Source organism: Nannospalax galili, unplaced genomic scaffold (genome assembly GCF_000622305.1).
Source record: "Nannospalax galili isolate Female #2095 unplaced genomic scaffold, S.galili_v1.0 scaffold221, whole genome shotgun sequence".
In the NCBI taxonomy this organism is placed as follows: domain Eukaryota; kingdom Metazoa; phylum Chordata; class Mammalia; order Rodentia; family Spalacidae; genus Nannospalax; species Nannospalax galili.
The window spans coordinates 371,299-381,298 of NW_008344592.1; the positions used below are offsets into that span (position 1 = coordinate 371,299).

At 44.6% G+C, this 10,000-nt stretch overlaps 2 protein-coding genes across 4 annotated transcripts in view; one reads left to right on the plus strand and one right to left on the minus strand.

Annotated features, from left to right (window-relative positions):
* Cep250 (centrosomal protein 250) overlaps positions 1–2,001 on the plus strand; it is a 68,068-nt gene extending 66,067 nt beyond the window's left edge. For all 3 annotated transcript variants that reach the window (XM_029567207.1, XM_029567209.1, XM_029567208.1), the window contains one exon: positions 38–2,001. In XM_029567207.1, the coding sequence (XP_029423067.1) occupies positions 38–128 (91 nt within the window). In that variant the 3' untranslated portion in view covers positions 129–2,001. The remainder of the gene's footprint in view (positions 1–37) is intronic.
* A 2,020-nt stretch (positions 2,002–4,021) lies between these two features.
* On the minus strand, positions 4,022–5,589 carry CUNH20orf173 (chromosome unknown C20orf173 homolog). Its single transcript, XM_008840794.3, is given in 4 exon segments — positions 4,022–4,343; positions 4,425–4,539; positions 4,957–5,048; positions 5,050–5,589. Coding segments are annotated over 4 exon segments (651 nt in total). The 5' UTR covers positions 5,235–5,589; the 3' UTR covers positions 4,022–4,084.
* Positions 5,590–10,000: the final 4,411 nt, after the last annotated feature.

The following is a 10,000-nucleotide window of genomic DNA, read 5'->3' on the forward strand; positions in this document are numbered from 1 at the left end:
CAACTTTGCCAAAGGCAAATCTTAGCTCTGTTCCCAGGTCAGCTGACAATCCCAGGAAGAGAACAGAAACCCCCAGGACTGGAGAGGGTCCCAGCTCACATGGAAATGAGGCAGACATGTTTGCTTGATAACCTGCAGTTATCTATGAAGTGCCTTGCCCTGACCAAGCGCATCTGGTGTCCACACAGCCTGGAGGTCCAATGATGCCAACAGCATATAGGTATCCTGTCAGGATTGGGCGCATCCTGAATGCATCAAGTGCAGGGAGTTTCCATCACCCTCTTGTCTTCCTGTTTCTCTCACCTTCCCCTTCAACAGTAAACCCAGGATCTTCGCATTAGTCCTCAGCTGCTTGTGTTGCTTCTGTGATGGGCAGCAGCAGAAATTAAGGGAGCTAAGGAAGAATTTGCTGACTCCTGTCAGGTGGTATAAACTTACCGCGTGTTGTGCTATGTGATTGGGAAGGGTTACCTGCACAAGAAAGTCCCTGTCCAGCCTGAAGTTCAACTGATTAAGAACCTAGTAACAGGGTGTGCGAGATGGCTCAGAGGGTAAAGACACATGCTGCCAGCTTGGTGACCTCATTTCGATCCCACGTGGTAGGAGAAAACCAACTCCTTCAAGTTGTCCTCTGACCTCTACACATGCACACTGGCACATGCACACCCACACACTAAAATAAGATAATATAACCAAGTAACACATTAATGAGTTAAAGACCATTCTGTGTCTGAGCAGAAATGCTATAGAAATTCCAAAGATTAAGCTAGGGAATTACCCACTGACCCTTGGATGGAGGAGGTGAGGGTGCTGCTAAACACACTGCTGGTGAAACTCATCTGGCTGTGGCAGAGGGTGGGCTGCAAGGCTGGGGACTAGATACGGAAGGCCCCTAGTTCTAATTCAGACAATGAGTAACCACCAATATTCTTTACTTAAAACAAACTCTTTGAACTGGGCATGGTGGCACATGCCTGTCGTCCCAGCACTTGGGAGGCAGAGGCAGGCAGATCTCTGAGAGTTCAAGGCCAGCCTGGTCTATCCCAGGACAGCTGGGGCTACAGGGAGACCCTGTCTTCAAAAAGAAAAACATTTTGATCTTTGACTGAAGTCAGAGTCTTGAGTTGAGCTCCATCTGGCCTGATTGCCCATGACAGGTAGTTGTCTGCCTGAACACCCTTAGATGTCCCTTCCTGGGCACATCAACTAGAACTGACTGTGGCCCCCTTCATCCAACTATGTGTCAGACTAATCAGGAGCATGGTCTTTGGCAGAACCTGTCACTTATAGGGGCCTAGAGAGATGGCTCAGAGGTTAAGAGCACTGACTACTCTTACAGAGGACCCAGGTTTAGTTCCCATTACCCACATGGCAGCTAACAGTTGTCCCTAACTCCAGTACCAAGGGATCCAACACCCTCTTTTGGACTCTGTGGGCATTGCATGACACAGGTACGCTTACATATAGGCAGGCAAATCCCTCATATACATAAAATAACTTGTCACAGATTGGGCCTGGTGGATGCAGTCTGGGCAGAATCTAGCTCACAAATGTAAGATCATTGTTGGTGACATCCTCAGCCAGGCGTGGTGGCACATGCCTTTAATCCCGGCACTGGGAGGCAGAGGCAGGTGGATCTCTGTGAGTTCAATGCCAGCCTGGTCTATATAGTGAGTTCCAGGCCAGCTGGGGCTACAGGGAGACCCTGTCTCAAAAAAGACCTAATTAATTAACAGTAGTCCTCCTCTCCTTCCTTCCCTTTTGCAGTGTTAGGGATAGGACCTAGGGTATTAAGGATGCTAGGCAGGAGTTCTACCACCAAGCCATATCCCCAGCCCCCAGGGAGTGTTCTTGTTCCCAGTGTTCTGTACTGGATCTGAGCAGCCTGGGCTCACTATTTTTGAACATATAAGTCCTTAACCAGTGTGTGTGTGTCTAATTCTTTCTAGTTCCCTGTACTAAATGGTTTTTCTGAAACCAATAAAATTAACCTGATATGTTTGATCATGCCTCTCATTAATAAATAAGGTTGCAAGCAGCTGCCTATGAATTACTATGAATGTAGTAACCTGAAGACTCTGTTACTACAAATGCCCAGAACTGCTGCATAAAATGAAATATTAAAAATCATATAGGGGCTGGAGAGATGGCTCAGAGGTTAACAGCACTGGCTGTTCTTGCAGAGGACCCTGGTTTGATTCCCAGCTGGCAGCTAACATCCATCATAGCTCCAGTTTCAGGGAGGCCCTCTTCTGGCCTCCATGGGCATTGCATAACATGAGTGTACTTAGATGCAAGCAAAACATGCAGACATAAAATTAAAAAAAAAAAAAATAGTAGGGCCAGTGAGTTAGCTCAGTGGCTAAAGGCACTTTCTGCCAAACCTGATGACTTGAGTTTGATCCCTGAGTTTCATATGGTAGTTAAACGTTTAACTTTTATCTGGTTTTGAATGTGTAATATGGGTCTGTGGCTCATAAAAAAATATTCAGTGTTCCCCACCTGCGGAACCTCACCCCAGAGGCAATTTTGACCCACTCCTGCATGATCCAGGGGATGATACAGAGAAGTGACCATAAACATTGCCTCTGGCCAGGCTAGGCATCAGATAGACAGATGAATAAACATTGTCTCTGAGAATTGACCCTTCCCCAGATACTTTGCTTGCAATAAGAGAACCAGGCCAAGATGTTATTCAGTACTAGACTGATTTTCATAGAGTTTTGCTCTTTACCCCTGAATGTCTTCAGTTATGTGGCTGTTGTGATCCTAAGAGTCACCAGCATTCAAGCTTCAGCTAGTTGTCACATGTGAATGGTAGCCTTGCTGTGCATCTTAGCTAACAGGCAACTTCCATTTCTGCTTCTCGGATCTACATGGACAGGCCTTCTCTCTTTGGTCTGATCATTCTGCTAGGAATGGGATCACTTTCTTTGCTGTTCCGATCCAAACGCAGAGAGGGCAGCCTTGCACAGAAAATAGGGATATGTGTGTCAGCAAGCTGGATCCTGTTCTTCACTCCATGTTCCTCATTCAACATCTATGTGACAGACTGTCTCAGGAGCTGGGAGAATCAACCTTACCTTTTCTATGGAAGACAGAATCTAGACACAGTATGATAAATACTTGAAGAGTTACCCTGGACCTAAAAAGAGCATCAACCAACTCTTCCCTAGTGCACTCTAGAAAAAGGATTCCAGGCAGAGGGAAAAGCATGAGAGAGAGAATGTACCAGTGTAGGAGAGAGGAGGGCAGGCAGGAGTCAGAGCACACAGGGTCTTGAGTGATAGACACAAAACCTAAGTCTCTATGCTGAAGATACTGGAGAAGTTTAAAAAAAAAACTTTATTGAGAATTTCATATATGCATATAAGGTTGATCAAATCCATACCCATTCCTGACACTGGAGAAGTTTTAAGGAAGGTACAAGAACCTTACCTGCACAGGTGTGCAACACAGAGCCATGAGCTCTGGTGATTTCTGCTGACCCTGGTTATCCTGCTAGATGTCCTGATTCTAGTTTCTTGGCTGGCCTGAGGCCCTTCCCACAGCAGATCAGACCCACATCCTTCCTCTGTATCCCTTTACCTTAACTATCTCATACCACTAGGGAACCAAACTATCTTCCGAATATTGAAGGTGCTGGAGAGATGGCTCAGCAGGTAAGAGCACTGGCAGTTCTAACAGAGGATCCAAGATGGGTTCCCACCACCCACATGACAGTTAACCTGTAACTCCAGTTCCAAAAGATCTGATGCCCTCTTCTGGCCTCCATGGGCATTGCACACACCTTGTGCACTTATATACCTACAGGCAAAGCACAAATACACATAAAACAAAAATAAATTTAAAAAAAATTTTTTGGTCTTTTTGAGACAGGGTCTCCCTGTAGCCCCAGCTGTCCTGGAACTCACTATGTAGACCAGGCTGGCCTTGAACTCATAGAGATCCACCTGTCTCTGCCTCCCGAGTGCTGGGATCAAAGGTGTGCGCCACCATGTCTGGCTCAAATTTTAAGAAGGATTGGAGATGATGAAATTTCGGAAAACTCCTGAGACCTGGGAAAATCCTGCAGGTTCTCCCATCAAGTCAGCATAGACTCCTCAGAGTTTACTCCTGTCTTTTCAAGGTGAACTCCCCTTATCCCTACACGGAGCATGTCCAGCAACCTCTCTATTACCTTGTCACTTGGAGTACCTGAGGTCCACACCAGATCAGAAAGCTGCAGTAACCACTGTTGCCTCCAGGAACCCTGGTCACTGGCATTCCTGGGACAGATGGCAGGCCCTGTGGTTTGGTTCCTCATATCTGTCTCAAAGTGCTGAACAGAGGCCTGGTTCATCCTGGGAAAGACAGAAAAAACTGACAGCATCTGGGGCAGGCCTGACCTGGGCCCTACTTACTACCCTAACCTCAGAACCCACCTGAAAGCCATGTAGCATTGGTTGATACTGCTGAGGCCAGAGTTCCCCAATGCGACACAAGGTACACAGTGGAAATCAAAATGGTGCATCAGTGGTTTAAAAATCATGTCCAAGGCTGGGCGTGGTGGAGCACACCTTTGATCCCAGCACTCAGGAGGCAGAGGCAGGCAGACCTCTGAGTTCAAGGCCAGCCTGGTCTACATAGTGAGTTCAGGACAGCTGGGGCTACAGGGAGACCCTGCCTCAAGAAGACCAAAAATAATAAATAAATAAATCACGTCCAGTAATTTCCTCCACGTTCTGTCAAGCTCACTCACTGGATTAATGCCCTGTCAAGCTCACTCACTGGATTCATGCCCTGGTAACAGCAGGAAGAGAAGGTGGGGCTCTGGGGCCAGGCATCAGTTCCCAATAGAAAGAGGTATACCTAAGTGAATGGGATTGGGCTGAGGCTGAAGAGACATACACAAAGTAAAGCTAAGAGAGGGGTCTGGGCCAGAAGATGGGAAATGGGCTCAGCCCCAGTACTGACCACTGACCAGCCACCAGAGAACTTTTGTTCTTCTCAGGTACCCTGTGGTCTTCTCATAGCATGCCTCAAACCAGCTCCGTTCTCTACCTGTAGTGGCAGAAGGAGCAGTTGAGGGCCATAGAGTAGCAGCCACATTTCCCAAATTTGAACCAAGGATATTTACAATGCTGTGGTACCAAGTATATCCATTTTTCCTGGGGTCCTGATTCAGGTGTCAGATCCAGGCAGGGAGCCATCAGCCACAAGATGAGCCCCCAAAAGACCCAGCAGTACTTCATGTCTGTTCCAGACAATGGCTCATGTGGCAGGCAGCAGACTGGCTTCTCTACCTGGAAGGACGTGGGGCTGAGACCTGGAACAGTATCAGCTTCCTTCTAGTCTGCTGGCCTCCACAGCACCTCAGCCTTCCTCCCCGACCCCTTCCAGCGTCTGCCTCCCATCTCTTGCCTCCCATCCATCTGCTCACCCCAGGGGACTCTGACTGAGCCTAGATGGTAGATGCTAGGACAGAGAGCATAATTTGTATCCTAGATGCCCCCTGAAGAAGGAAAGTTTAGCTCCCAGGATCATCCCAGATCTCATCACAAAGTCCACATTGTGACCACTCTTCTGTACTCAGACTGCAGATAGTCATCAGCCTTATCCCTCTCCAGTACTCAAATAGCCTACCCTGATTGTTAGGTCCTCAGGGGGAATGTGCTGACCTTGTCTCTCTTCTTTTAAAAAAATATTTTTTTATGTGTATGAGTGTATTGCCTCTCAAGAGACAGGGTCTCCCTGCAGCCCCAGCTGTCCTGGAACTCACTATATAGACCAGGCTGGCCTCACAGAGATCCACCTGCCTCTTCCTTCTGAGTGCTGGGATTAAAGGTGTGCACCACCACGCCTGGCAAAAATTTTTTTTAATTAGCATACAAAGTAATACAAAGTATTAGATATCATAATGACACTTTCAAACAAGGGATTCTTCTTCCCTCCCATCTCCCCCATCTCTCCTTTTCAAAACACTGTGTGTATGTACACATGTGAAGACCAGAAGAGGAGTTACAGGCATTTGTGAGCTGCCCCATGTGGATGCTGGCATCCAAACTCCAGTCCTCATGATTGAGCAGCCAATGCTCTTGCCCACTAACCCATCTCTCCAGGCCCTCTCCTATTTTAAAAATTATTATTTTTATGTATATTAGTGTTATGCCTGCATGTATATAAGTGCACCCATGTCAGGCAATGTCCATGGAGATCAGAAGAGGGCATCCAATCCCCTGGAACTGGAGTTAGAACAGTTGTTAGCCACCATGTGGATGGTGGAAATTGAACCCAGGTCCTCTGCAAGAGCAGCCAGTTCTCTTAACTGCTGAGCCATCTCTCCAGCCCCTCTTCCATTTTTATAAAAGAAAACTATCTATTGACCACTGTTCACTATGATTTACAATAAGCAATATACAGAAGCATAGATACTCTGATGTCTACCATGTGGGTGCTGGAAACCAAACTTGGGTCCTTTGCAAGAACAGCCAGTGCTCTTAACTGCTGAGCCATCTCTCCAGCCCTATTTTTTAGGTTTTGTTTGTTTGTTTGTTTGAGATAGGGTCTTATGCAGCTGAGGCTGTCTTGATCCTCCTACCTCTACCTCCCAACTGTTAGGATTATAGGCACGTACCACCAGGCTCAACTCATAAATTAGTTTTGAAATTTGTCATGATAGAGATATACTGATGAGAAAATTGATCTGGAAATAAACAAGATGACCCTCTGGCTTATGTATGTCATACTAGAGAGTGATCAAAGACCATCTGACTCTAAGGAAACAGCTTTACTTGATTTACTATTTATTATCAATTAAAAGTCAGGCATTTTACAACCCCATAAAGTTAGAAACTAACTTGTAGATAATTGAGTGCAGTATGAGTAGATTTTTCTTTGTTTTATCTGATAGATGGTATCTGTCAGATAGCAAAGATAACCAAAGGTTATAATTACAATGAACTCAGATCATTCTTGCCAAATGTCTAGAATCCCTAAGTAAAAGGAAAGCAAGCTTGTATGCGTCAGAATTTTTGGAAACCAAGTCTGAATGTTGCTTCTGGCACTTACTACATGGCCACAGACAAATATTTGATGTCTGTGAGCCTCAGTGTTTCCTTCTGTAAAACATGAATGCTAATGCCTACCTCAGGGGGCTTTAGTGAGGATGAACTAGGATCAAGTGAAATTATAATGTAAAAGAGTCTGTGACTGGTAAGTATTGCTTATTGATGGATATAGTCTGTATGAATAACTAAGCCCTCACTGTAGTAGCCCTGGCTGGCCTGAAACTTTCTTTTTTTTCTAATAATTTATTGAGAATTTCATACATGCATATAAGGTGTTTTGAGCAAATCCATGCCCACTCTCTCCCTTCCAGCTCTGCCCATATCTCCCCATCTCTTTTTTCTAATAATTTCATATACTCTTTCTTCTTTTCTTTTTTATGGGGCTTTTTGCTACTCTAACATTAGCCCCTCTGAAGAAGTAACCCTAAAATCTTTTTTTTTTTGTCTTTTTGAGACAGGGTCTCTCTGTAGTTCTAACTGGCCTGGAACTCACTATGTAGACCAGGCTGGCCTTGAACTCACAGAGATCCTCCTGCCTCTGCCTCCCAAGTGCTGGACCCCTAAAATCTTTTTTAAGGATTAGATAAAAGCTCCCAAATATTTCAACATTTTTGGCCTTTGGAATGGAGTATGTTGCTAACAGGCCCAAGGACATTGTGACTTAGCCAAGAAACTGGCTACTTTTCTTTGGAGTCTTTTTACTTTCAGTTATTTTGATAGCTGTTGGAGTGCTTAGAATCAGTGTCAGTTCCCTCTCAAAGATGGAGACATTTTTTAAGAGTATAGTAAGTCTTGGGGCTGGAGAGATGGCTTAGGGGTTAAGAGTACTGACTCCTCTTACAGAGAACTGTTTCAATTCCCAGCACCCACATGGCTACTAACAACCATCTGAAACTCCAGTTCCAGGGGATCCAGCGCCCCCTTCTGGCCTCTTTAAGCATTGCACACATGGGTGTATCTACATACATACAGACAAAATACTCATACACATAAAAATGTAAAATACTGAGGGGCTGGAGAGATGGCTCAGCGGTTAAGAACACTGGTTGTTCTTGCAGAAGACTCAAGTTCAAATCCCGTCATCCACATGGCAGCTAACAACTTTTCATAACTCCAGTTCTAGGGAATCTGACAGCCTCTTCTGTCCTCTGCGGGCATTGCATGACATGGGTGCACTTACCTATATTCAGGCAATACACTCATACACATAAAAAAAAAAGAAAATTAAATAAAATTTTTAAAAAAGAAATATACTGATGACTTTACTCTTTGGTTATACTTTCCTTTTGGGTGTTTAAGACCATACAGTTGGCCCAAATAAATCCATTTATTTTTACATTTAAGGTGGTTTGAGGATCTGTTCCTTGGGGGTCACATGGGCTTGGGAGGAGCCCCTGGCTCCTTTCTTTTACCAGTTCCATTTGTGTGACAATAAGTCAAAAGTCCTGCACGACCATGTCTGGCTTCATTTGGAAGCATGGATGAGATGTTTCCTCTGAGATGACCCTTCTCTTTGTAGACTGGATACTGGTTCAAGCCCTTCTTGTGGGATCTCCATGGCCTCCCTGAACAAAAGGACAGGTGACTCACTACAGTTATAGGATATTTTGAGAGGTGTCCCATAGTCCCCTGGAACTTAGTTGACCTTGGAGGGCAAGGGACAAAAACTGTCTTTTAAGTTCCTCTGACCAGGTTAACACAAACCTCAAAGTATGGCTGTTAAACATCCAATAAGGTTAGTTCTACCAGTCTGGTACTTTTAATTACCATGTGTTATGTAGATAAAACTTGGGTAAAAAACCAAATATTCTCAGATAAACCTTGACTAGATATATATTTTGTTCCTTAAACTAGTTGACTAAACTATGACCTTACAAATTTTAGGATACTGTGTATATTATTTTCATCTCATCCTTTATATATCATAACAAACCTACCTTCATCACTTGCATAGGCTTTCTCATTTTTTTCTATTTTGAAAAATATCTCCATTCCCATATACTTTTAACATCTTTTACATTATCATTTTCTTTTTTTAATAATTATGAGACATAATAGCATTAACAAATAAATTATCCATCTGTTGTGAGAATTCTTTTCCTGGGGATACTAAGCAATGCTTATTCCCTTTTAAGGTTCTAGTGTCAAGCCAATGTTTGATTAAAGTTTCACTGGGGAACCAATGAATTTCCTGAGCTTGCTTACTGAGATAACTGAGGGGTTGCTGAGGTGTATGTATGACCTGAGGGTATGCATACTAGAAAGCCTTTACCCAGATTGTATACTTTTGTATACTTTAGCCCTCCCCAAATCCTGGAGGCCATGTGTGATTAGGGCCAAATTACATACAGTTGGCTCAGAAGAGTGGCTGGATGCTCCAGTGAGGGTCCAATGACCCTGCTTGGCTCTCCTTTAATGAATGAGCACAACTGTCAACAAGCCCAATTGTGATGATGTTTAGTAATCAGGCACAGCTGAAGTTGTGACAATGGTAGTTATTTCATGCAGAAGGGACTGCTGTACAGCATCATCTTTGATAGGTAAAAATTTTGGCGGAGAGCGAGCGAATGGAGGCTGAGGCACTGAGGCACAGATAGAACTCTCAGTGGGATACAGCTTTATTTTGCACGGGACACCTTTCCCTCGGGGAAGGGAAAAATGTCAGCCCATGGGTTGTGAGCTGGGACTTATATACGGGGGGCTTCAGGGTGCAGAAGGGGGGGAGTTTTTGGGAAAAATCAAGCACGGGAAGCAGGAAAAGCAGGGCTTGTAAACCTGGCTCTGTTCTGTCTGCCAGCCAGGATCTGGGTCTGGAAGTGTTTACTTTTTTGTCCTCTTAAGATAAGGGAAAAGCTGCTGTGCTAAACAGCTCCTAAAATCTCTGGTTAACAGGCAGAATCTGCTTATCTTGTCTTTGGAGATCAGAGGAAAGGCAGGCTGCCTTTTAGAAG